Consider the following 27,119-nt stretch of genomic DNA (forward strand, 5'->3'; position numbering starts at 1 on the left):
TAAAATACATCAAAGTCTGGAGTTGACGTGACAACACCTTCAAGAGGTACGAATGCTTTCTCAAGGCACCGCATATTCTCCAACGAGGAACCATGAAAGATCTATTTTTTTTTAATGATGAAAGCAAAACAGTTTTTGTTGTTGTAACCCAGGTTAACATAGCCCTCACTAAATATAAGCCTTTTCATAAAAATAGCTACAAAATGCATAAATAGAAAATAAATAAAGAAATAGAGGATAAATTGGTCTTAAAATAGCTAAAAATATAAAAAACAATAATAATTACAGACATTATAAATGCTGTATTTCATGTTATGATATTTTATTTAGTTTAAAAACGTACAAAACACACTTATTTTGTCAGCAGCTAAAAACGGTCAAGTGTGAGAAAAATCTCTTATTCTGAAGGGTCACGTTGACGTGTAGCCCATGTGACTTGCTCCAGCCAACCGGGTCGCTACGTTCTCTGGCGCTCGAAGAAGAAGCCGAAGAGTTGTGCTGTGAAAGAGAGATAAGAGAAAATCGACGATTAAAAAGTACCTGCTGTCTGGAAACCTTGTTCCATTTTTGGAGGAGGAGCTTTCTGCATTTTATTTTTTACTGACTGCGTTCTAACTAACTTAAAAAGAACACTAAATAACTAAAATAGATTTAAAACAAACAGACTGTAAATTAAATAGATTTAACAGTATCGACTTGAACTTAAATAGAACTATAACCTGGGTTTAAATAAATAGTATCCTTTAATGCCTAACATTAAGTTTAAATTTCAAACAGGGATTAAATAAAATATTCTGAAAGAAACGGGGAAACTATTTTGGCTTGAATTTTGTGTCATTGTATGTCAACCGTTTGTAATATTGTTTTTACAAAACAGCATTGTTGTTTTTTCTTTTCAACAAATGATAAGCCAGGAGTTTGAACTTATTTTCTGGCCTGTGGTCATTAATACACTTACACATTTCTCTACTCCCGTAGCCAAACCTAGCGCTGGTCTTATTGTCTGTCCTATTCGCCGTAAACACATCGCGAGTGTTACAGTCGCTCTTGTTAAATTATTTAATTGCCACCGAAAAGCGGCGCCCTCTGACTCCGTGCCGAGGACACGATCCGCTCCCAGTAAAAAAAACTCCGCGCGTCACGATAAGCCCCGCTTTGTTTCTAATGCATCCAAGGGAAGAAAAGAAAAAACATTTATTGGACTAATTACATTGCCCCTGCATTAAATTTTCTTCCTGTGCTACACATGTTTTGGCAGAATTCCCAGCATTGTGTCAAAGTGTCTCACGGCTCATGACTGCCGTGTTAAGTGCCAGGCAAGGAAAGAAGGAAGGGGGGGAACAGGAATACAGAATAAACCAATTATGACTTGGTGCGACATATGGGCATGCAATTTTCCCATGTCTAGAAGGAAACTGAAAGTCTTGAGAGGTTTTACACGCTGCTGTTTTACCAGAAAGTGCGCCTTTGCAGTTTGAAAGTTTTCAAAAGTTCTTGGAAATGTAGATGTGACCAAACTATCTAGTCAAAGTTTTGACACTACGCCACCATGCATAACTCCAGAAGCAGATCATGTTGGGGGGGGAAACAAAGATCCTGCTATTGCATTAGTAAGATCTTATTCAGGCAACATTAAGCTATCTCGTCTTGGTTTATGGTTTTCCTGACATGGCGTTGTTCAACTAATTATCCATATCCAGAGGCAGTTCAATAGAAAAATCAACATATTTACACTCTAAACTTCTCTAAATCATGCCGCCATGTTGGGGAAAGGTTTAAATGTTCTATATTTTACCGAACATTGTTTGTGTCCTTTAGCTCGATGTTGAAAAGCGTCCGTCTTATCGCTGTGTCGCTTTTTACAGTCCTGCACTTCAGCAGGGTATGGCTTTCGTTCTTCAATGCCTCAACTTCTAGTCTTGCGTTACCAAAAGGCAACACAGTAAAAAATAACTTTTATCAATAATAAAAAAAACAAAAAAACATGTTGGCATAGCAACGCTGACTAGTTCAGGCAAAAATAAAGGATCATACTCCACTTGATTATAGGTGGCAAAGCCCAGAACCCTGCTAAACTAAGTGATGGATTTACTGTATCCATCAGTAAATCCATCTGATGGATACAGTGACAATAAGGAGACAATTAGCATCTGTCGCAGATTCAAATCCCGACCTTTGTCGCATGTCTTCCCTCTCTCATTACCTACTTTCCTCTCTTAGCACTTTCTAAGAAAAGGCCACTAGAGCCTAAAAAATAAATCTTACATGTATAAAATAGGAAAGTTTGCAGGATCTAGTTTAATTTATTATATAACAGTAACAATGTTTAAAAGAAAAAAAACAAATATTTGTTTTTCTTCTACCTGCATTATTATTAATAACAATGCAGGTGGAGGAACGTCCTAGTCCCTATGCAGGTTACTTAACCTACACAGGGACTAACATGTGCAGGTGAGTTAATAAAACAGCCTAATATTACAAAACATACATTAAAAATATCTATATAGTGTATACACTCACTGTACAACAATATAAATAGTGCTAAATGTCAATTATATTTGCATCTGTAGTCTGAACTGAAGCTAATTTGCTAAGTTGTTACTAAAATTGTGCAGCTGAGCAGACGTGAAGCAGCGACTTCACACACTAGAGTTCGACAGCGAGTGGAATAACCAGAGCAAATGAATTCATCAGAAATAAAAATCAGAATGAAGCATTATTAGGACCTGCTGTGTCAAAGGTATGTTGAGATTTAAAAGGGAAGCAAAAATGCCTCCAACCTGCTATAAAAGAAACCGCACAACTAAGTTGCCAGTTTGGTTTACATATAAATGATGAATATGAGAATAAGAAACATCTGCGTGTTTGAGGATTTGGACAGGTGGAGTCAGAGGTCAGGTTCGTTTTCGGCTGTTTTATTACTCAATGTTAACGTACAGGGCTTCAAACAGCTGAGCGTCTGTTATTTCACCACTAACATGGTTGGCTGAGGCAACTTGATATTTCTTTCTGTGGGACAGCAGCAACAGAAATGTGGCAAAAGAACGGTTACGTTTTTCAACGGCGTTTCTCTTTCTACATTGTGAGAAAACAATATTTTAGGTTGAAGATGGCGTCTTTAAACTAAGAGGTTTTTATTCCTCTAGCAATAAAAAGAGTGGAGTTATATAACGATGTAAGCGCACGATTCTTTTTTTTTTTATCACATCTTTAAAATTATATATGCACTTATTTTTTTCATTTGGTTTGTGTTTGCAGTTGGATCGCTGTAAAACTGAAAGCCGCTCATTAATAAGTTTATCCGTTCAATATAAATGCACTAAAAGTGTTCACACACCCCTTGACATTTTCCACACATTTTGTCACATTACAACTACGAGCTGCAATGTTTTGCATATGACAAATATAAAGAGGCAGAAAAAAAAAAAAAAAAAAAAAAAACTATGCTCACATGGTTATTTAAATTTAAAAAATACAAATCTGAAAAAGCTTGTTAAGAGAACATCAACGAACCATCAGCATCATGAAGATCCAGGATCTAAAAAAAATTTAAAAATGCAAAATTTATCTTATAAAACAGCTCTTCAGAGTTTGAACAAGAGTATTAAATCATAATTTAGATTTTTATTTTTTTTTATGTCAGCCATCTGTGAAATGGCTGAAAATAGGCCGTGGTAATGTAGAGCTACTGAGCAAATTAAGACAAAAAGGTACGTTATATTTGAAATGGCATTAGATTATTCATAGGAAACAAATCTGCGCAGGGCAAAAAGTAAAACTTTAAAATAAAAAGTGGAATTAACCGGTTCCATAAAGGCAAACATTCTAAGCTAACACGGCTCTTTGCTGAAGCATAGTTTTGGTTTCAGCATTTTTGACTTCACACAACTTCAGTGAAGTTCACAGATTTTGGGGGGGGGGGTGCAAAACTAAAAGGTTGAATTACACTTGTTTTTATCCTCATTTTAACTAAACCACAGACCCTCAACTGCAAACATGTCACAGCAGGTCGATAGTTCAAAAGATTTCTGCTCAGTTGTTACAGCCGCTGCACGTTGCTTTAAAGAGGGAAGAAAGAAAACAGCCACATTTCCAAACGCACCACTGGTTTTTTTTGTTGTTTTGTTTTGTTTTTTTAATGAATTGAAACTTTTGAACCACTCGCCTTCGCAATTGTTTTTGAAATACTTCCCTTCTGCTCGGCCGACCGACGTTGCGACAGACACCCGAGTCGGTATAAATACCAGCACTCTGCTCACATTCAGACATCGAGTTTGAAGCAACTCAACTTTGGGTTCCTGAAGCTCCAGCCGGAAAAACGACACTGAAAATGAAGGCGCTCACTCTTGCCGTTGCCGTGGCCGTCGTGGTGGCAATCATCGGGGTTCAGCAGAGCTCTGCCGACCTGGTGATTGAGGTAAGGGCTTCATCGACACCGATTTGTAGTTTGTATTACTGATGACGTTTGGCGTACATTAATTAACAAAACTCTTTTACAGGGACCTGAACTGATGGACGGATTGACCAACGGCAGCCCAGCTGCTGCTGGTCAAGACAACCCAGAGGACTCCTGGAAGGTAAGCTGAATAAAGTACCGTCAGTCTGACTATAGACAGATTTAGATGTCAAATTATGGATAAGGTTCTCTTTTTTGCTTTTCGAAGCATGATTCTTTTCTTTATTTGCACTTGAACATGTTGAAAATGACGTCTACCGTCCTAAATATTTTAAAAAATTGCCTTTATTGGCCTTACAGCTGCATTTTATATATCGATATCATGGCTTTGTTTGTGAGTGTCTTATTTGTAACGCTAGTAGTTGGGAGGCGCGTTATTAAATAGGTCGTAGATTTTCAATTGATTTATTCTTTTAAATGACATTTGTTTTATGTCCCTACACAGATGCCGTACACCTCATTCCAGAGGCGCGCCCGTGGCTGCCGTTTCTGCTGCGGCTGCTGCCCCAACATGAGAGGCTGTGGCATCTGCTGCAGATTCTGAGAAGCCAGAAGAAAACTTCAACTACAGTAAAAGAAAAAAAAAAAATCACTTCTTTACATTCGCTCATTTAGATGTAGTTGAATATCGTGTTACTTTTTGAAGGATGTGAGTGGATTTCAGCTTTCCATCCATATCGCTTGTGGAAACACGCGGACGTTTCCTGCAAAAATACAAATCGCTGCAGAAGGTGCTGATTTGAGCAGAGGTGTGATATTTTTTTTGCCGTAATAAATGTTACCCCCTCGATACGTTTCTTCATGCGTGTGCTTCTTCGGGTTTGGGTTTGCTGGCGGGTTGCTAAGTTGCAAAAATAAAACCTCTTGAAAATCTGCTTTTATACCAGACACTGCAGCACACCTTCAGGGGTTTGGTGGCTGTTTTTGAACATAACAAAATTATGAATTTTTATACCTATATTTTAATTAATCTATGGAACTACAATAATCTCAACAACCATTTCATTTTCGTTTCTAAGCTTGCTTCTTCCCAAACTAAATATCTGCAGATTTACTGCTGTCGATTGCATTCCACTGTAGCTGTAATTCTCATAAGATTCTGCATCTATTTAGCAAATTGTAATTCTCATTCACAAAATTTAACTTCTGTTATAGTCGGGCTCATTTAGATTTTTCAGTACTTTTTAAACAAAACTAAATCTCCTCAAAGCTCAGAGGTTTTCCAAGCGGGGCAGAATTTTCTATTTTTAATAAGCTCCTCTCATGGATCTTCCTCAGTAAAGCTAAATCTGTAGTAATTATATGACCATGTGAGGGTAGCGTATACAAAAACTTCACTTAAGTAGGAGTTGTGCTACTTCAACATATTTTTACTCAAAAGTAAAAAGAAACTGTCCAAAAATTGCTCAAGAATAAAAAAGTGTTTTTTAAAAAGGCTTCTCAAGTAGCGAGTAAGTGGATGAGATAATCTGATTTAACATTTTCAACTGGTGTCGTTAGACAAACAGAAATGTTAAATTATTAATTGTGCTATTTTAAAGTCTAAAATAAAAAAAAAAAACAATAACAATGTATAAAAAATAAATAACCTGATTGCCAAACAACAGATCAAGGCACGAGAAACACTTTTCCCAACTCTTTAAAAGAACGAAACGAAACAAAAAAACTTAAACGAAACTTGTATGAGTTGGTAACGCAAGTTTACTAGGAAGAGAGAAATATAAAGGAAGAAAATATCGTTAGAATAACAAAACAAACAATAAATCTCACTTTAACTCAAACTGTAGCTGATTGTATCTCATGCATTTCTTGTTTTTCCTTCATTCAGCTGAGTGGATAGCGTATCCAGAAGTTTTACTCGAGTAAGGGTAGTGATGCTTTATAAAAAATATTACTCAAGTAAAAGTAAAACGTACAGTGTCGTAAAAACTACCAAAAGTACTGTTTCTCACCCCAAAAAGTTACTTAAGTAAAAGTAAATAATGACTATCCACCTATATGTTTGGGACATTGTAAAGTCGGACATTATTGATGTTGTTTGGGGTCAACGTCAAACAAGTATAGTCTAGTCTTAGTCTAAGAAGGCTTTCTGTTACATTTAAGTCATTGTAATTTTTTTTTCTTAGCTTTAATCCTACTTTGTCATCGGGAACTTCAATTTTTCACCTCTAAATCGGTGGGAGATTGATAAGGGACGCCACAAAGCGCAAACAAGACCGATGCAGAACAACAAATAACTATGAGGTAGGTTTTAGAAAACAATCTTTTAAATGGAGAGTTGTGCACATGTAATTAGTTTCCTTCACTCAGATGCCTCTAAATAAAATCCAACACAAGGCCACTTGCATATCCGATACGTATCCGATTCAAATGTGGCCTAACATCCAGGTCGCATTCATTCCACCTGGACGTCACTGGCACTCGACAAACGTCGCTATCCTGCGTCCTGATTCGCGCAAGCAGGAAGAAAAACAACAACTACGACGGACTATAATGAGGATCAAGTTGTTAACATGCTCCTCCGGTCGGACAACAACTTCAAGCGTGTCAGCTATGCTCCACCGCGCGGGACACTTTCAGGTCGATTGCCCGTTCTCAGTGGAGAACGCATGCCGGTCGCATAGATTTGGAAGTGTGAACGGCCACGGCAAAAATAAATAAAAATAAAAAATTTGATTTGACCAAAAAAATTCAGAATTTAGTCACTTCAAGCTGCAGTGTGAACGCAGCCTAAAAATCAGAAAAGAGCATCGGAGCCTGCTCTGTAACACGTTGGATGATGAGATCAAAACAAAGAGTCTTAAAAGTGAAAGCAAAAAACGCTCTAATGCAATGCACAGTTAAGTTGTCAGTTTGGCTTTTCAATAAATTATGAACGAATATGAGAATGAGGAACATCTGTGTTTTTGGGGATTGGACAGGTGGAATCGGGTAAAAATCTGCACCGATTTTCATGTCAGTTTGTTTTCGCCTGACAAAACATACAAGGATTTACACCGACCTGCGTGTCTGTTATTTCATCACTGACATGGTTCAACTTTATATTCCTCGCTGTGTGACAGAAGCAACAGAAATGTGTCAAAAGAACAGTTACGTTTTTCAACACGACGAATGTTATGGAACATTAAAAAAATACTAAGAAAGTTTTAATATATAATTGACGCATCTGTTTGCAACGCTGTTAAAAAGTCTGAATTTGTGTTTAAAAAAAAATGAGGCCATGATCAATCATCATTTCTATTTTTCCCCCCAGACATTTCATACATATCTAGAGCACGTAAAATATATATTTTTAAAAAGGTAGAGTTAACTGGTTCCATAAACAGTTTTGGTGAAATTCAACATTTCTGAAACAAATTTCACGCGCAATGAACACATTTAACTAATGGTGTGACTTCCCGCAACATAAACGTCAGTGAATCTCGTTAACTGGCAAAAATGGCAACTTCTCTGGTAGGAATCTCCTGTCGTTTGCTCATCCACCTCCTTGCGTTGTTTGCAAGAGTTGAGAAGAAGACAAAAACACTCCAAAGCAAAATGTACCAGATCCAACAGTGCAAAGAGAATCGGTGTCAAGAAATGGAGGAGGAAAAAAAATAGCCTTATTGTCTTATCTTCCAAAATTAAACAAAAATAAATAAATAGGGATGCACTATATTGGATTTTTGGTCGATATGCGATATACTAAAACTTTTGGCCAATATTATTAATTGGCCAACATTTGGCCAATAACCGATATTTTTTTCCTATACCTACTTCCTGAAACTATATGGCTGTCTCTACTGTGGATTTCAATCACTGCGTCAATTTAGCAGTGCATCCATCCATTTTCTGTTCACCCTTTGTCCCTAGTGAGTTCCCTTTTCTAAATAGCTTATTTTGTTCAGTGTCTGTGTGTTTGTTTGGATTATTCTCATTTCTGCTTTATTTCAGTCGGAGTCGTAAGTCTAGACATGCATGTTTTTTCTTCCGTCTAGTTTTGTAGTTTATTCTTAAGATTAGACTGTTTTTACGTTTCTCGTCGTCACTCCTGTCAAGTTCCAGTGTTAGTATCTTGGGTTTCGTCCTTCATTACTTAGTGCTACTCATTTTAGTCCTCGTGTTTAGTTTCCTAGTGTTCTTATATACTTCTATTAATTTTATTAGATCACCGTTTCTCCTATTGATTCCAGTTTCTGTTCAAAGTCAGCTCAGCTTACCTGACACGTTCCCTATCGGAGCTGTTCCTCATGTTATTGTTAGTTTGCCAGGTTTACGTGGTGAACTATTAAAATCCCATTGATAATAAATCACTTCAGCGAACGCCTGCACACAGCCTCTGCAAGAACTTTCATTACATTTGTGTGCGTGTGTCGGTCTGACGAAAACCCTGAAGTTTACATCATCAGCAGACTGTAGAGCGGTACGCTGCGTCTCATGCAGAAGAATAAAAATTATGCAACATCTAGAAGAATGCTCTTCTGAACTACTGAACATGTAAACTGACTCGCTTACTGAAAGCAGAGACTAAACGCACAAACTGTCTCTACTGTGGCTCAGATTTCTCAACATTTAGCAGATCCACTTCTGCCTTTTAGAAGTGAAAAGAACTTTTATACTAAATCTACAAAACAATGAAGGAATAACTTTCTGTTCTTTTAAACAAATTCAAAGTTGAAATGTAACATTCAAACTTTCTGCATATTGCTCATCTCTCCCCTACAGTGGGAAATGCCGAGCTGATCCCATAACTTGCTCCAGGTTGTGATGCAACAGCTGCTCTAGTGGGTATAAATACCAGCACCTTCCCTACGTCCCGTCATCAGGCAGGAGGAATAAAGAGCCGACATCAAGCTCAGAGCAAATCCTTCAGATTTTAAGTACGTCACCCAGTCAAGATGAAGATGTTCCCCATCGCGGCCCTCGTCGTCGCGTTCATCCGCGTTCAGGAGAGCGACGCTGTTCCAGCTGCTGAGGTAAGAGCTTCATCTGAGCCTTATACCGTTGAAATGTTACCATGTTGATTCTAGATGCACTGAATGAACTCTTTAACAGAGCTCTGATCTGGTGGAGCTGCAGACGGACTATGGCATATTTGATTTGGATCAAGATATACCCGAGGACTCAATGGATGTAAGGGTTAACTGGATAGATGAACAAATGGGAGTATTTATGAAGGGATTTTTCTTAATTCACTTGTGGGCCAAGGAAGGGAGATGTTAAAACCCTCTCCTTGTGTCCCTCAGACGCCGTACGAATCAGTCCAGCTGCGCGGTCGCCGTCGTTTCTGCTGCGGCTCCAACATGGTTGGTTCTGCTGCAAGTTCTGAGGACGTCCTGCTGCCGCCGTAGCAGCAACATGAACGTATAAAAAGCAACACAGCATACTTATTGCACAAGTTTTCAACCTGTGGGCACATTTTTACAAGGTGTCAGAGGATTATGTGTGATTGCAACACAAGGTATTTATTTGTACTTAATCTCTTTGTTTGAGATGAGCTGTTATTACAATTGTATTTGAAAACAATCGATTTATTATTTTTTTTCCACAATAAATGATATCAAACTTCCCTAATCTTCTGTGTCTTTAAGGGCGGTGGTGGATTTAACATGTTTTTTGTCACCTTTTTATTCGTGGAATCCGTTCTCATTTGGAAACATTTTAGAATGTCAAGTTTTTTGAATTACAGAAATCAGAGACCTGCATTAAAGAATGTGGATACTCAAAAAAAAAAGACTATTTCACGCTTAGCAGAATTTTGGGTAAATAAAGTATACAGGAACTAATATAAATCATCATTGAGGATTTTGTCGTCAAATTATGTGATAATAATCAGTTCAAAAACACTTAATTACTTCATTTCAAAAACTTCATTTGTCCAAGTATCTTCAAAGAACCAATGTTAATGGGCAGAAAGGATCTTTTGGTAGCAGTCAGTGTTCCAACAAACCTGAAGAGGCCTCTGACTGAAAACTGTTACTCAAAACAAAATCGTTAGGATTTATGAAGCAAAATTATTATTAAAGGTAGAACGCCGACTCACAACCTGCCTTGAAGCTGAACCTTGTTTAATTGAAACTTTAAATTTTGTTTATTTACTTTTAGGAAAGTATTGTTTGTGTGCCTTCATTTTTGCTTCTGAGGATTAGGTGACAAATACTCTCGTTTTGAGAGAATATTTGTCTCTCTTTATAAAGAGATTTTCATAAAGAGTAAAAGCTGACTTGCACCATCAGCTTTTACATAGAGAGGTGTGTGCCTTTCCAAATCAAGTCCAATCAACCGAATTCACCACAGGTGGACTCCATTTGATTACTTCTAATGGGAGCCGTCTATGAAACTACACACAAAAAAAAACCCAAACAGAATTGATTACATTATTTCCTCATTTTTCCCCCCAAAAAACTCAATTCATGTCTTGCTTGTGTAACAAGGGGGAAGAACCAGATTGTGACAGAGGACTTGGCCTTAAAGCCAACTGGTAGACGTCTCAAATCTCATCAAGTAGCCCAGGGTCTCCCAATTAAAAGTACCCAGGGAGGTCTGGCTTAATATGATGAAACAGAAATAGTATACAAAATATATTCTATTTATACAATATTAAAAATGGACTCCATTATTCTAGTTTAAAACCCAGTAGAGCACAGCAACTCGGGACACTAGAAGCAATTTGAGACTTAAACAAAAACTGCAAACCAAATTAATAATCACGCAAATTAAGGACACAAAACAATGTTAGACAAAACACACAAAACAAAACAAATCTCACGTTGCGTCAGCTCAGTCCTACGACGCTGAGCCCAATCAGCTGATTCATAAAATAAAACAAACTATGAACTAACCCAGGGGTGGGCAATCCTGGTCCTCGAGGGCCGGTGTCCTGCAAATCTTAGATGTCTCCCTGGTCCAACACACTTGAATCCAATAACTCAATCACCTCCTAAGTGCAGTCAAGTTCTCCAGAGTCCTGCTACTGACCTCATTATTTGACTCAGGTGTGTTGAAGTAGAGATGCATCTAAATGTTGCAGGAGACCGGCCCTCGAGGCCTGGAGTTGCCCACCCCTGAACTAACCGTTCGGTGCTACAACTCCAGCCCTTTAGCTCAACCTATTAATTTAACCGAAAGCATCTAAAAAAAAAATGCACCCAGGTGAGAGCAAAATATGCAACATCAGCAATCTGTAATACCAAAAAGAACAGTAAAGTGTCTGCCGACAATAATAAAACCACTTAAGGCAAAATGAAAAACTGTTACCTTAATCTGCCACAACAGCGTACAGATGCTGCAGTAAAGAACCGCTGAAATGCATCCTGAAAAAGCAATTAGAAAGCACGTCAGAAAGATAGTAGCAACAATATAAAAAGCGACCCAACATTACACAGAACCAAACACAGGTGACGACAAAAATCCATTTATCCTACCAGCAGCACAAATGTGCAGGGTCCAAATCTTGGCGCTCATCCGACAGATCCAACAATGGACCCGACTCTCTAAACCTGGCGGGCACACCTGGTGCCTACATACACACTGATGAGCCCGACAAATGCTGCGAACGGAAGTGAAGGTGGGGGAAACGGGGCATGATGCATTCAAGGGCCAGAAACGGGTGGGAATTTACAGCCATTTTATGTAAACACTTTTCTCAACCTAATGCGCCACCCGGTTCCACTTATATGGTTCCACTTTCCTCTTTATTTTTGCTTAATACACTTTAGAATTTCTGTATTTACATTTTTAAAATTACATTTTAAAAAAACATGCTAGACATTAATTAATCATTTTTGCAAGTCAAAAAGGAGATAGTTGTGTCCTCCACACTGAGAACATGAAGTTTTGAATCAGGGGGAGTCTTGGCGTTCGCCAAAATAGAAAACCTACAGAAATGAACGCATGCTGTTCCAAAGCGGTACAGAGTAAAACAGAAGATCTTTCATAAATAATTTAGTTTAATTACATTTTTTATACTGAGACACCACCAACAAATATCAACATTTGTAAATTTACCTGCTGATTTACTTGTTGTTAACATTTCGAGACAAAGTCATAAAACTGTCATGACTTCTGAGATGCTCTGAAAATAGATTTCATAAAACCTGGAACATCTTTCATGATTTGATTTTATTTATTTTTTCAATAAACCCACAACAGAGGTCCAGGAATATTGACATCTTGACATTGGTTTTTGTATGGTCTAAATGTGCATTTTTAACATATTTCTTGCTACATACCTGGTCAGTGACAGTATTTACGGGGAGGTTGGTTGTTTGTTGGGTGGGGTTTATTTTTATTTTTCCTTGTTGGAATTGTGATAAATAATAAATATACTAAACACCAAACTGTCATCAACTTTGTTGCTTCCAGATATTCTCACTTCATCTTTTCTTTCTTCAGTATCCAACATAAAATGGATTTTCATACATAATTCACACACTAGTATTTGCTAAAGTTGGTTAAGTATTCATCGGGCAGCCTAAATGCTTTGACTGATATTTGGGGCCGTTTTCTCGGTCAGCACTTGAAAGATCACCGTCGGAATATTGTGGACCAATTTCACTTTGGCCACAAAGAAACACGTCCAATCATGCGCCTTAAGCTCGCAAAGATTTTGGAGTCGTCGTCAGAAACGGAGGAACCCGACTCCCTCCCCGTGCGGACAGACTGTTCTCCCTCGGATTAGAACGTTCTCAGTCGCACCCTCTCATCCCCCGAAACAACAACAACCTCGATGAACAAATTAAAGCTTCTGGGCCGGAAATCTCCGCTTTGCGGGAAACGGCTCGGATTTGTCGTCTCATTTTCAAAGATAACAAATCACAGACGTTTTATTTTCTTGCTTCCCCTTGTTGAAGAAATGCGTAAATAAAAAAAACTCGGTTTACAGATAAGAACATCCAGAAAACATCTTTTGCTGCCCTCCATCCACGTCCTGCCATTGAACAAAGCTGCTGCAGTAAATACTGTCCCAAGTATAAATACCAGCTGATTTCTCACATTCAATCATCAGCCTGACCTAAAGGCCAGAGTGAATCTGTTGGATTCAAATGTACAAATACTCATAGACAACAACTCAGTTTCAAATGGAAATGAATTCTTAGCATGCAGTTTGTTTCCTTAAATCTGTTTGTTCAATCGGGTTAATAGGTAATAAAAATGTTTACGTCGTTTTTAGTTTGACTTCACTGACTTCCCCATCAGCCTGTGAACTAAAACCAGGAGTTTTTAAGGTTCCCGCAGCATCAGAGGATCCTCTCTAAGTGACGAGTCGCCGGGCGTGACACAAAATGTCGGCGCCACAACGTTGACAGACTTCGCTTGCTCAGAGGATTTCACCGGAAATGGCCGACTCACACGTAGGACAAAAGAAAGGTGCTGGAGCGGCCTAGTCAAACTCTGGACTTAAATGCTACGTAGGTTTGTATGGTAATCTAAAACAGAAACAAATCTGAAACATAAGACACTTATCCACAAAGACCTGCGTCACTTAAAGCCAGTTTAATCAGGTTATAATTTGCTGCAGTTGTACTAACCTATAACTAACTAACATAACTAATAACTCCTAACTTCATGATGATGAACGCACGAGACGGTAGGTAAGCGGAAACAAGCAGAAAAATAATACATTTTATCATTGAAGCAAAGCTTTTATCATAAAGCATCAAAGTGTAGCTACAGTTTGTACAGGTTTTTTTTGTTGTTGTCATAATGGCGTACATGAGGAGAGAGACTGTGCTGTCTATTTTATGACGTTTCCATCAAACAGACATATTCACAAAATCTGTCATTTTTGTTGCTCTGCACCTTTTTGAACCATAAGACGTTAATCTCTGCAACACGGAACTAAAAGATGTTTCTTTTTATTTGGTGCATGCAAACGTCTGATTTCAGCTGTATGTAATAAAAAAAACCAACACTTTACGCCCCAGTACTTGTTAGAAATGACTTCCTGCCATGAATGTGTCTAGAAGCTTCTTGAGAAAAAAAAAATAGAGACATTTGTTTTCACTCCTCGGGGTTTTTTTGGGGGGGTTTCTTTTCATCGACAGAAAGACTTAACTGGCCAAAATGACATCTTTGTACAACTCACACTACATTGTTAGGTAAACATTTTACAAACTTTGCTAAACTTGTAAATTGAAGCAACGTTACACACCTGACTTGGCTTCTGTGTGAGGGAGTTTCTCAGCGGGTCAAGAATGTCCTGACTTTCCTCTCCGTTCCAATCAAAGGAAAATGAGAAACTGAAACGTTTGTGGAGGAAAGCCACGGTTTATTTTATGGACACTAATAAACATATCATTAGTGCATGACTAAGCTGCAGGTTTGTTTGCTGTGTGTTGTTTTAAACTGGAAAAATGACCAAAGCTGACAGCTTTCACAAACTAAATCTACAAATATTTCAAAATATCCCATTTCTATCCCAAATATCCGACTGTGGGGAATTCCCAGGGTGACGAGGCAACAGCTTCATCCTTGTGAATATTAATAGGAGCGCTTTCCTCACACTCCATCAATAGAGGGAATTCAAGGATTGATGTCAAGATCAGAAGCAAATCTATTACATCTACAGTACAGACCAAAAGTTTGGACACACCTTTTAATTCAATGAGTTTCCTTTATTTTCATGACTTTTGACATTGTAGATTCACACTGAAGGCATCAAAACTATGAATAACACATGTGGAAATATGCACTAAACAAAAAAGTGTAAAACAACTGAAAATGCCCCTTATATTCTAGTTTCTTCAAAGTAGCAACCTTTTGCTGTGATTACTGCTTTGCACACACTCTGCATTTTCTTGATGAGCTTCAAGAGGTCGTCACCTGAAATGGTTTTCACTTCATAGGTCAACCTGCCCTGTCAGGTTAATAAGTGGGATTTCTTGCCTTATAAATAGTCATGAAAATAAAGAAAACCCATTGAATTAGAAGGTGTGTCCAAACTTCTGGTCTGTACTGTAGATTTGTCCAGATCTCTGTAGCATGAAGACGTTCGCCGTCGCGGCCACCGTTTCCCTCCTGCTCCCTTCTCTCTGTGTTCATGAGAACTCTGCCGTCCCTGTGGATGAGGCGAGAGCTTCATCTGAAAACACATCCATCCATTTATTCGCCTTATGGCGGGTATTAAAATGACACCTCGGAGGAATCCTGGAACGTGAGCTGGCTGACTCGACGAGGTACTTCAAAATAAAAGCATGTCTGATTTGGAAATGACAGAGAACGACGTTACAAAAACAAAAACAAAAAACTAAATATCATGACTGCAACCTTTTCAGTGCATCATGAGCTCTGATTTCAAAAATCTTCTGGAAATAACTATACAGAGGAAGAGGAGTTGCAGAGAAACCAGGAAAGTACTGAAAGAGAAGCGAAGACCATCAGAGATTTTGTAAGAACTGTGAAAAAATAAACCAAACCTTTCACAAAGAGCAAAATGCTAAAAGACTTCTGTCTTTCTACTGATAGGTGCTCCGGTTTCTGATATGCAATCCAGGGTCTTTTTTTTTTCATACTTGATGAAGACATTACTACAATCCCCTTTTTTTCATTGGTCAGCTCAAGGTGAACCTCCATTTCTATAGTTGGAAGAAATGGAGACAGAAAAGCCACTGAGCCGATTTCTGGGCGGTTTGTTGACTGTACAGAGTTCAGAGGTGGCATCGGGTCACAACAATGAACCAAAAGAGTTTTGGTCATTTTTATGCTTGTTGTATAAGATCAGAAATGTTATCTGTGAGTAACAGAAAGGGCTTCGCATAACCTACTGATACCACGACTGATTTCTTCTTACAGTGTACTGCTTTTTCTTATAAGCTTAATTCCACACGGAGGATGAAAACAATGCATATATCAGATCTTAAAACATGGCACGTCGTGTTGCTACTGGTTTTAATTTTCCCAGCCTCCACCTCAAAAGCAAACCGCATACCGCGGATCCTCACTCAATCTGCTGGCTGCTGCTGAGCAAGTTGGTCACGCAAACTCAATCACGGCGCATATAGTCAAAATTGAACATAGCCACTCTTAAGAATCAAATCCATTTTATAGGAAATCAAAGCTTTAGAAAAGTGCTTTTGTCCACTCTATCATCCAAAACGCTGAAATAGCCATGATGCACCAGCAGGTGGCGATGACAGTGATACTAATGACATCAAAAGACAACAAGGCAAAACACCAGGTTTTGTTTCCTTTGTCACCATCCAGCCTTCCCTGTCAGTCATTCTTCAGGACACGTTTGAAATTTCATCGAAACGGAGCGGAGACGACGCGAGCGCAGATTGGGATTTTGAACAGATTCGATTTAAAACTGTTACTGCGCGGCTAAAAAACTTTTGGAAAAATGAACGAGTGTCTGATACCGAAAGTTGATGAAAACAAAATGAAGGAAAACGAATACCCTGGTCCCGCCAGGTGCCGGTTCTGCTGCGGCTGCTGCCTGGCGGATGTCTGTGGCTTGTGCTGCGACTGAAATTTGGGGCCTGCCCATAGCAATGCATAGGAGGCAGTGGCTGACTTCACATTGTGCTAATGCCTTAACATTAGCACAATGTGCTTGGGTAAAGGCTAATGTATTAGCATAAGCCTTTTCCCTAAAATATGCTTTTATCTATTTTTCTCACTTATTAGCCATGTTTAGCACACTGAATGTAGGAAGTCAATGTAAGACAACATTCTAATGATACCCCAAATGTCGCTGGCAGCATTTAGGCTTACATTAGCATTTTGGCTAATTTTAGCTTATACACTAATTTTAACATTCTGAATGGCGTAAATCCATATTAGTCAACATGCTTGTGACTCTCCACAGGCTGTTGACTACAATTTAGCTAAGCTTAGCATTGATGCTCATTTTTAGCATCAGAACCCTGGGTCCAAACCCACAGGCACACTTTGGCAGGCCACCGGTTAAATTTCTTCAGGAATTTTCTAGTTATTCCTGTTGTCTTCAATTAAACACGCGACGTCACCGAATGCGTTCATAGGTTCAGACCTCGTTTTCCGCTGTGCTGCCGAGCGCAGAGAAAGGAATTGCTGTGGAACGCAAAAAAATAATAAGCTAAACTCGCTATACGTTGTGTGCTTTTGTTAATCATTTGCCTTAAACGTCTTAACTTTCACGAGCAGATTTGAGCGCGGGAGGCCTCAGAACTTCAGCCCAGTCACACGATTTCCATCGCTGGTGCTGTTTAGGAGATAATATCCTGTGTTGGCGTCCAACAAACAATACTTCCAGCAAAAATATTATCTTCCAAGGGAGTTGTGCTGTCCAAGTGCAAACCGAGCTCGGCTTCGTGGCGGTTCACTTATTATCCAGCAGAGAACAGGGAGGTATGGCGAGCTGCCACGGCGGTGTGGATATTATTGTGTTGCTTTCAGCTTGGCTTGATCGCGCCTCACAGCTCTAACAACCACAGGGGTCAAATAAACAGCCTGGTGTTAAATTTGCGCAAAAAAAATAAAAAAGGCATGATTAGGGAACACACAGACTCGGACAAGCCGTGTGACAGAGTGATGAATGGTGAGACTCCGTACGGAGAGGTCAACACGTCTTAAAGTGACAGGCGGAACAATAGCCAACCTTTGGTTGCTGGTTAAGCTTGTGTGGTTTTTACTTTAATTGCCCCTGTGCTCGCAGTAGTGCACATGCATGCAAAAACACGCATTTGCTCGCATCCACGCACGTGCACAGACTGGCTGTCTGGAGCCGAGCGAGGCTTTCTGCTCTGATCCCACCCTCATGCCGGGCCTCGCAGGGGAGCGCCGTGGCGTGCCAGGCCTGCCTCGCGTCCAGACGCATGCCCGTTGCACACACCCCATCATTCCCCCCTTTACCAGCCAGCGCCTGCTGCCAAACCACACAAGGAGATAGTAAATGAATGCAGAGGGTACTTAGTCGTTTCCTCTCTCTCCCTCACACACACACACACACACACACACCGACCATGCGGTTTAGTATTCTCATTCATACCCACATACACTCGGAGGAGATGCAGAGCAGAGCAGGCAGCAATTAGGGGGCCTGTTCATCAGCGCGCTGCACTACAGTAGCTCCATAAATCCTCCTGCTTGTGTTTTAAAGAACAAACTAAAATACCTTTGTGGTAAACAGGGATTTTACAGAAGCAGAAGGGCAAACAAGTAGAAAAAAAGCAACAACAAAAAAAATCGGAAAAAACGAATGGGTGTTTTTAGGGAAAACCTCCGTGGAGATGAAGTGCGACGACGGCCCGCGTCCCTGTGCGTGCGTGTTCCTCCTCTCCAGTTGGAAAGTTGGTAACTGTCTGAACTGGAGGAGGATGTGACAGGAGCAAATCCCAAGTTTTTCTACTTTTGTTTGTTTGAACTGATTGGGTATTATTTTTAATATATATATAAAAAAAATATGATGCTGATTTTTCTATGCAAGAAGCACATTTTCCCAAAAGTCACTTGCTTAGACAGACTAAGCTAATATGCTAGTAGTGGGAGGCTGATTTCTAACAAGAAAATAAATTTGAAAAAATTAAGGAATTGGCTACGTAATAGTACTTAAAGGTTTGTAAATCTTATATATATATATATATATATATATATATATATATATATATATATATATATATATAAATCGAAAGTCCTCAGAGAGGAAAGTAGGTAATGAGAGAGAGGGAAGGTCACCAGGCTGGGAATCGAACCTCTGACCTCCACGTTGAAGACTAAGGCCTCGTTATGTGCATTGTGCTTAACCCCTGGGCCACCACAGCACCCCAAAATGATTGTAACTATTTGGCTGATAATCCACATTACTTAAATTGCTCTGTTTAATTTTGTTCCAATTCATTTGAAATAAGGTCAAAAATCTATTAGCGTTAACTGGACTCGTTTACATTCAGTCAAAATCTGACACTATAAGCTTGTCCAGTCTGGTTTTGCATAGAAGTAAGTTTACCCCAGACAACAGTGGGCAGCAGGGGGGCCAGGTGCACCTGTGGAGGTCCACTGCTTCTTAGAGTTCTGGCTGGCAAAAAGTAAACTTTCTGATAGTGTTCTCATACTTGGTTTTTGACAGAGACGTACTCACCATTCTTCCCTCGCCCAACTGGAGAATTATTTTATGTGAAAGATGAAGTCAAGATTTAGAGAGCAAGCACTCGGCATATAGACGTCTTGATCGCTGAAAGTAAAGGAAGGTTTATTTACAATATTTTTTTACAGATTAGTCATCATCTTCTTACACTTAGTTGCTAGGACCGGCAACAGCAGAAACTAGATTAGGTCACACTCCGCAGCAAAAGGAAGCAAGCCATTCACACGCAGACTCGCGTTATCGAGCCGCGAGGTCAAGACCTCGACTTCGGCCGGGCCGGGCCGGGCCGACCCGACGCTTTTCCACAACCCACGGACGACACAATTAAATGTGCTGTGTGGAGGCAGATGATGTCTATGATGCATTCGCCGCTTCCTCCGAGCTCCTCTGAGATACTTAGGTACAACACCCCTCCGCAGTGGCTGCACTCCCTCCTCCTTACCATGCCTTGAGGGGGCAATAAGACCTGGCTTCTCATTACGAAGGTAACGACTGTTTGTACATGTGGATATGTATGGACGTATGTTTCTCCAACAGACCCTCCACATGGAGGCAAAGGTTGCACGGGAACCATGCTGCTGCATAATCCGGCCCCGAATGAAGGCCTGGTTGGGGGATAAACATTCCTGGGCTATGAAGCCCTCCTTTTACCCCCTACTGTATTCATGCCCACTTAAAATCTACTTACCCACAATGCAACATTTGGCTCAAGTGAATTGCCCCCCACCCCCTGCAACCGACACCGCTCCACTACACAGCAACAATATCCTGACTCGTAGAAGCCACAAGTGACAACCATGGCTCGCATACAGTCCTTCTGGGCCCTTATTGAGCACATAATATCCAATTCGACCGGCCTTAATATACTTTAATAAGACCTGCTTTTGATTAATTCTCCCCTGAAACCGGTAGTAGCACAGCTACCAGTCAGTGGGCACATATAAAAACAGAATGAATGGAGCGGGGCTGCCAGAGAGTCAGGAGAGGGAAACAGGAATCCTTATGGATTTGTCCTCACCAGCTGGCACTCCGGGCCAATATAACGGCCGAGCGTATGGCTCTCAGAGCAGCAGTAAGAGGAAATATTTGCCCGTTTCCGTAATGTGTTCAAGGTAGGCAGTGTGATTCGGTTCATGCGCATCGTAAAGCCCCCCGTTCGTATCACATCCTGAGTGGAATAACCGAGCTGCCCCTCCGTTGTATTCCCCCTCAAGCAAACAGGGACAATGGCCTTGTGTTGTCTTTGGATCCCAGAACGGAAGAAAAGGCCAGGTATTCCGGTGGAACGTGGTGTTAAATAAGCTCTGAAAAAAAAAAAAAAATTAAAAGTTCAAACTACGCCCTTAGGAAACGTCGCACAAGGCCGGTATAGAAGGAGCCGTCTGTTCCAAGGTTTGACGGTAACAAAAATAGAATGAAATGGAAAAAAATTAAAATAAATTCCACAACCCACCTCTACACCTGTTCAAATGGATCCCAACTGGATTGTATACACTGACTCATTACAGATCTTTCATTATTCCCCCAGTTCTCGTTCTGGATTTACAACAAAAGTAATTGTGCACATGCGCTTCATATGTGTCAAATAGCCGGTCTGCTGGCATTAACGTGCAAAGTGTCCGAAATCTGCATACTCTGTCCCGCAGGTGTGGCGGGAGGGGCCCGGGCTGCACGCATCAAATTAGCAACTTAACAGATTTAGCAGCTCGCCGCTCGTCCGGCTATTAATCTTTTTACAATTTCCTTTCTCAAATAGTTCTGCAGCAACGCAAATAACTGTCACACGCAATCAACGTTTATTGAAGGCCGTGTTTGTTTAAGAGATTAAGCTTGTTACATAGCAACTCCCAAATCCTGCACTGGCAGTTGGATCGCACACTTGCAATTAGGAACAACTCTGGCAATAACAGCCACTCATTATTGCCACCATTTAGCAAGGTTGTACACACCATGATTTCTAACATATGGCAAAGCAGTTGGAAATGTTAAGATCCGCAACTCCGCTGACACCACTCCTTGTAGCTGTCATGGCAAATGCGATGCCTGAGCCATATAAAAAGTTATTGATTCCACATTTCCATCAACTCTAAGGGCAAGTGATGGCTTATTATACAGTTATTAAAAAATAACATTATTACAATAATTTTTATCCACGGCAATCGCGGCTTGCCCAGCCCAGTGTCATAAGTTCCATTTCTGCCGCTCTGCGTCGGAACCTATGTGTCATAAGTCCCACATATGCGCGCCTTTTTGAGGGCCGCTGTATGCAGCCGTACAGAAGTATTCCTTCAACTTGTTAACTTTCATGTCATGTTAAAGCCACAAATTTTAGTGTGTTTTATTGGACGTTTTATGCGGCAGACCAACACAAAGTAGCGCATAAACTGGAACTGGGAGGGAAGGTTTTCTATCTCTTTGTATCCGACTCGTCCTGACTCGAATCTAGAATCGCCTTTTTGCTGCCGCTTGCACTCCTCGGAGGGAACGTCTCTGCCCGCGTTCCACGTCCAGAGACGGAAAGTTTTACCAGTCTTTCTTTTCCAGATAGCTCCAGTTTGAGCGATGAGCATCAGTGAACACCAGTTTTGCCACAGATACTCAGTTTGGTCTTTGGTTTGATCCCAATTGCTCCATTCTAGCTCTGCTTGTCTTTCTGGATGATAGTCTCAAATCTATTGCCTCCTCCAACAGATTTTCTTACTCTATTGCCCAATTTCTAGCTCCATCAAACTTCTCATCGACTTTGAGCAGCCTCTCTTCCCATGATGAAGAAAAGTAGAACGCTGTTTTCGCTGGTAGGTTGTTAGCCGCCTTTTCCATGTTTCCTTTGGTCAGTTGCATGGCTTCCAGGAAACTACATGGGGTGTCTAAAAGCCCTTCTTTTAACAACTGCTTTCTTTTTGCCACTCTTCCATAAAAGCCAGACTCTTGGAGTGCATGACTAAATGTTTTCCTGTCAACAGCATCTCCCAGCTGTGGATATCTGCAGCTCTCATCATGGGCCTCTTGGCTGCTCCTGTAGTCAATGTTCTTCTCTCACCCAGCCAATATGTTTTGGGGAATGTCCTGGTAGAGTTTCAGAGGTGTCTCTGTCTTTTCATATCCAGACATTGGCTTGAATATCGTTCCCTGCGATGTTCAAAAGTCATGATATATATTTTAAATCTAACCCCGCTTTAAAATTTTCCACAACAATATAGTTGTCACGTGTATGTATACATATACATATGTATAACTTCTTAAATAACATTTCTGCTATTTTTGCAGAATCTTTTTTTACTGCACTGATGTACTGTTTTGTAAGTAGCCTGTGTTTTTCAATGTTTGATACACATGCACATTATGTATATTTTTGAGAACATGATCTGACCCAGTGAACATCCCTGGGATTGTGGGTCTATTCCTAAAATCTGCACTGTGTTTTCTGTTATAGTCTTGTGTCGGATTTTATTATTATTATTGCTGCTGTTAATCTTATTTCTTTATATATATATTTTTTAGCACTTTTTTATGAACTTTATTTAAAGTTCTGGAAAAAATGAAGAGCCCACTGCACTGAACCCCGTCGAAAACCTCCTGCTTATTCCACCAGATATTGATTTCTGAACTCTTCCTGAGTTAAAACATGGGTATTGTTGTTTCTAAATGAATATAAACTTGTTTGTTTTTTGTTGTTTGTTTGTTTTTTGCATTATTTGAGGTCTGAAAGCACTGCATCTTTTTCATTATTTTGACCATTTCTCATTTTCTGCAAATAAATACAAATTTTTGCTTTCTCCAGAGCTGCGTGTGTTGCTGCTGTTCCGCCTAACTTTCCCTCTTGCGGAACAATAAATGCTGTTTCATTCTGTTCTGTTCTATAGTTGACCTGCATGTGGCATTTCTTAATCTCTGTGATGCTGTTTGGTCTCTGATGTTCTCTAATGAACCTCTGAGGTCTTCACAGAACAGATTGGTACTGAAAATAACTGAATCAACAATGATTACTAATGGGGCGACTTCCAAAGTGATTGCACTAAATTTTCTTCCGGGCTCTAACGCTGCTACGCCTGTTGATTTCTTACTTTTAAACAAAATTTTAATTCATGTCACTTGAGTTCTACTTCTCAATTATGCATTAGCTTGTGTAGGTCTATCTTATTAAACCTCATTTAAAAAATATAATGAAGTCTCTGGTTCAAAAACGTTCAAGAGGTAGGTGTACTTTCGCAAGGTACTGTGCATGAATTTTGTGCAAAATACACAACTCGCAATACAGGCAATTTTGCACCAGGCCGCTTTAAAAAAAAAAAAAAAAAAAAGCACACGCTGCTATCACTGACTGATCTATACAGTTTGAAGCCCACTGGGCCATTTCCTGTTGGTGGTTTCACTTGTCGGGCCTTTGAAGCCGGCTTTAATAATAGGACCCAACAGAACTAATGAAAATGCTCTCTTGTCAGATTAAAAGGGAGCTTCAGTCTCAGCCACCCGACCGCATTTCAGCACAAACATTAGCGCACAGAAGTGGTTTTGCCGCTCCTTCTGATGTGCGCGCGGCGCGGGTCAACTCCGTTCACGGCGCGGAGTCACGCGCCCCGTTTCTCGCCGTCGCGTGATGGTGGAAAAAAAACAACAACAAAACAAACAAACAATCAAGGTGAAAAAAAAAATAATTAAAAGAAAAAGGTAAATCAAGACGCGGATGTCTGTTCACCTGAATGTGCAGAAAAATTCTGGGTTTTCTTAGCTTTTTCCTTTTTTTTTTCTTCTTCTTCTTCTTCTTCTTCTTCTTCTTCTTCTTCTTCTTCTTCTTCTTCTTCTTCTTCTTCTTCTTCTTCTTCTTCTTCTTCTTCTTCTTCTTCCTCTTCCTGGATGCTTTAATGTGTGCCTTGGTGGCCGTCTGCTTAATAAAACTAAGTTTAGTGGTGTTCGGTGAGACTAGGTTTAATCCCCCCTCCTGTCTGGAGCAGTGACAGTCTGGCCCCAGAGGATGACATCTGCGAATCGTTCATTAACTCCTAATCAGCAGCAGATGTCCACAAAAAAAAAAAAAAAAAAAAAAAAAAACAATCTCTCTGCCACCTCTCTTCACAATCACGCTCCATTTGATTGACACGTTGCCAGACGCGGCTGGATGTAATGTCAAACGTCACTTCGACCGAGCTGATGATGTTGCAAATGTTGCAAGATGAAGAAAAAAAATAAGATCATTAGTTCCATTGTTGGGACAGAAAAACAAAACACATCTCATGCGTTCGGGTCATGCGCCTCTCCCCGTCGGTCCCTCTGAGATCATTAAGCAGCCGCATTACTTTTATTTCAAATGAGCGCTGCAGCGGGACATTTCCTGTCGGAGTTTACTATCGGCAAAGTCGGCGTGGCACTTACAGCCCGCCGCTTACAGGATCACTGGGAATACGCAGCTGCAGGGCACTGGGAAGACGCAGTAAAAAAAAAAGCGGGTTGCCCAGCGCTCTAAAAATTGAAGCTAGCGAAGGCCTCTTGACCAAACATCAGAATTTAACAAGTTGGAAGTGAAAATGGACTTGGCAGAAGGATTCGCTTCCTGAGTCCTTCGTTCAAACACATGCGTGTTTTATATCGTTTTAAACGGAATGAATGTCTTGGAATTTTAAGACTGGCACACAGATGTAAGCGTCGCTTTAGCTCGTCGATTCTTGTCAGCTTGAAATGAAACGGGCAGTTTCAGGGGCTGGTTTCTTTGACTCGTTTTGCCAAATTTGTATTTTTTTTATGGCCTCTAGTTTTGGCCAGAATTGAGCTTGGAAATCCGGCTTTGGAATGTTGTAGGAATAATAAACGTTGGAAATTGAAGGTTAGCTCACCTGTTGGTTTAAGTCTGAGTTTTGTGAACATCTACGCCTCTCAGCTGCCTACTACCCCTGTTGAGTTTGGAACAGCTTTGGAGGCTGAAGGGACCACTAACAGTGGATCAAAGGAAAAGAATCCACACAGCATGATTCTGCCACTACCTTGTTGTAACCAATGGCGATGAAGCCACATAGTGTTTTGCGAGTCAGGAAAAAGTTTAAAAGGAATAAAGTCTCATCTAAACAAAGCATCTTACTCCACATATTTGTCGTCATGTTAGCTTGAGGCAAACTTGACAAGACTTTAGGGGTCTTTGTATGTGGAACAATTTACCATCAGCAATAATAATGTTAGATTTTAGAGCATTTGATTCCTTAATGGAACAATGGCTGAAACAAAAGACAAATGTGAGAACGACCTACTTTGGTGTGGACAATGTACAGTATATTCTCTAATATGAATTTTCATGTATTTTCCAGTTGATATCATGACGTGCGGGTAAAGCGTGAACCAAAATGCAAGCTGGAGTCGGGGTAAGAAAATGTATCTAAGAGCAACTAGAGGCGAGAAGGTAACACACATAATAAACAAAAATCGCTAAGAAGAGCTGGACTAAGGTAAAACAGAAACAATGCTGATCTAATCGAAGAAAAAGACTAAAGAACCCAGAGTAATAATGAAACTAGAATCAATAAATCAAACCCCAAAACAGCTTAAAACAATCCAGAAGCTGACAGTTAATAGTTACAGTAATTCAGCATATGTGTGTGTATGTGTGTGTGTGTGTGTGCACCTTACTTTCTAATTTTGCTGGGTTTTTTCTTTTTATGCCCAACCAGGGACTGGGTTTGTAGATCAGCCTGTGGCTAGAAAACAACTGTTGCTTGTTATTATCATGTAACCTGAGTTACTGTGCTATACTTGAATAAATAAACTTGAATTGAATTGAATTCTTAAGGCTTTCTTTTGCCACTGTTACAGTGAACCCCTGGTCTTCGTTGGCTTTAGGCAACACAACCACATGCAAGTAGCTAAAATCAATAAAAACCCAAGCAAACTTTACAATCACTTACGACTGCCTAATTTAATAGTTCAAACAATAAAATTTACCTTAATATGCATTAATATGGACAGTGGAATCCATATTAGCAGAAGCTAACCTTGATGCTGTTCATTGTTTCTCCTTTTGGGGATACAGTCAATTAATGCTCAAGGATTGATCACTTTGCAAATACCAGCCAATAGCATCTCAAGTACCATTATCCCTAGATATTTCTGAAGTTGTATTTTCATTTGAATGTTTTAGATACGATTTACGAAGAAAGTGTATGGATAGTCCTCTGCAAATTCTCCACCAATGATTTGGAATTGCGTCACACAGAAAAATCTCAAAAAAGGTCAGAAGATTAAACGGCAAATAGTTGGGAGTACATGAAGGTCAGATTTGTGAATTTCAAGACTAATATTTGTCAACATACGGTAATCTCCAACCGGACATGTGGATCTCTGTATCAGGATTTCTTGCCTGCTTCTCTGACCAACACAGTTTTTTGCTCGTCTCAATGGGTTTCGTGGCCAAACGTTCCCAAGCTGCTCATGAACACAAACCAGGAAAGCGGTGCGCAACAATAATGTTGCTGACCAGATGGAATTTGTTTAGTTTCAGAGGTGACTGTTTTCCAATTCGCATCTTCTGTTGTATTTTCTTGCATAACAAAATTCCAACCTTCCCGGGTAAATGTGTTTCGCATTTATCGCGTCACGCACAGTTCGCTGGTTATTTCGCCTAATGTGCTCTAAGGGACA

At 40.0% G+C, this 27,119-nt stretch overlaps 2 protein-coding genes and 1 long non-coding RNA gene across 3 annotated transcripts; 2 read left to right on the forward strand and 1 right to left on the reverse strand.

Annotated features, from left to right (window-relative positions):
- Window positions 1-393: 393 nt before the first annotated feature.
- Window positions 394-11,970, reverse strand: LOC111608073. The gene is made up of 3 exons (XR_002752520.1): window positions 11,860-11,970; window positions 11,693-11,748; window positions 394-498 (listed from the first exon to the last, which is right to left on the reverse strand). It is a non-coding gene; the product is annotated as an uncharacterized LOC111608073 (long non-coding RNA).
- Window positions 4,254-5,248, forward strand: LOC102217508 (hepcidin-like). The gene is made up of 3 exons (XM_005799026.3): window positions 4,254-4,417; window positions 4,500-4,577; window positions 4,902-5,248. Exons 1-3 carry the CDS (start codon window positions 4,331-4,333, stop codon window positions 4,998-5,000), a joined length of 264 nt encoding a protein of 87 aa, XP_005799083.1. The 5' UTR covers window positions 4,254-4,330; the 3' UTR covers window positions 5,001-5,248.
- A 3,448-nt stretch (window positions 11,971-15,418) lies between the features above and the next one.
- LOC111608096 (hepcidin-like) lies at window positions 15,419-16,904 on the forward strand. Its single transcript, XM_023330650.1, has 2 exons — window positions 15,419-15,505; window positions 16,821-16,904. The coding sequence occupies exons 1-2, from the start codon at window positions 15,419-15,421 to the stop codon at window positions 16,902-16,904; spliced, it is 171 nt and encodes a 56-aa protein (XP_023186418.1).
- Window positions 16,905-27,119: the final 10,215 nt, after the last annotated feature.

Source organism: Xiphophorus maculatus, chromosome 3 (genome assembly GCF_002775205.1).
Source record: "Xiphophorus maculatus strain JP 163 A chromosome 3, X_maculatus-5.0-male, whole genome shotgun sequence".
Lineage (NCBI taxonomy): Eukaryota > Metazoa > Chordata > Actinopteri > Cyprinodontiformes > Poeciliidae > Xiphophorus > Xiphophorus maculatus.

Excerpts from the sequence above, each read along its gene's own strand:
- LOC102217508 (XM_005799026.3), top strand. The coding sequence starts at position 4,331 with ATGAAGGCGCTCACTCTTGCCGTTGCCGTGGCCGTCGTGGTGGCAATC. Across the intron at positions 4,418-4,499 it reads CTGCCGACCTGGTGATTGAG|GGACCTGAACTGATGGACGG; the intron begins GTAAGGGCTTCA and ends ACTCTTTTACAG. Across the intron at positions 4,578-4,901 it reads ACCCAGAGGACTCCTGGAAG|ATGCCGTACACCTCATTCCA; the intron begins GTAAGCTGAATA and ends GTCCCTACACAG.
- LOC111608096 (XM_023330650.1), top strand. The coding sequence starts at position 15,419 with ATGAAGACGTTCGCCGTCGCGGCCACCGTTTCCCTCCTGCTCCCTTCT. Across the intron at positions 15,506-16,820 it reads CTGCCGTCCCTGTGGATGAG|GAAAACGAATACCCTGGTCC; the intron begins GCGAGAGCTTCA and ends AACAAAATGAAG.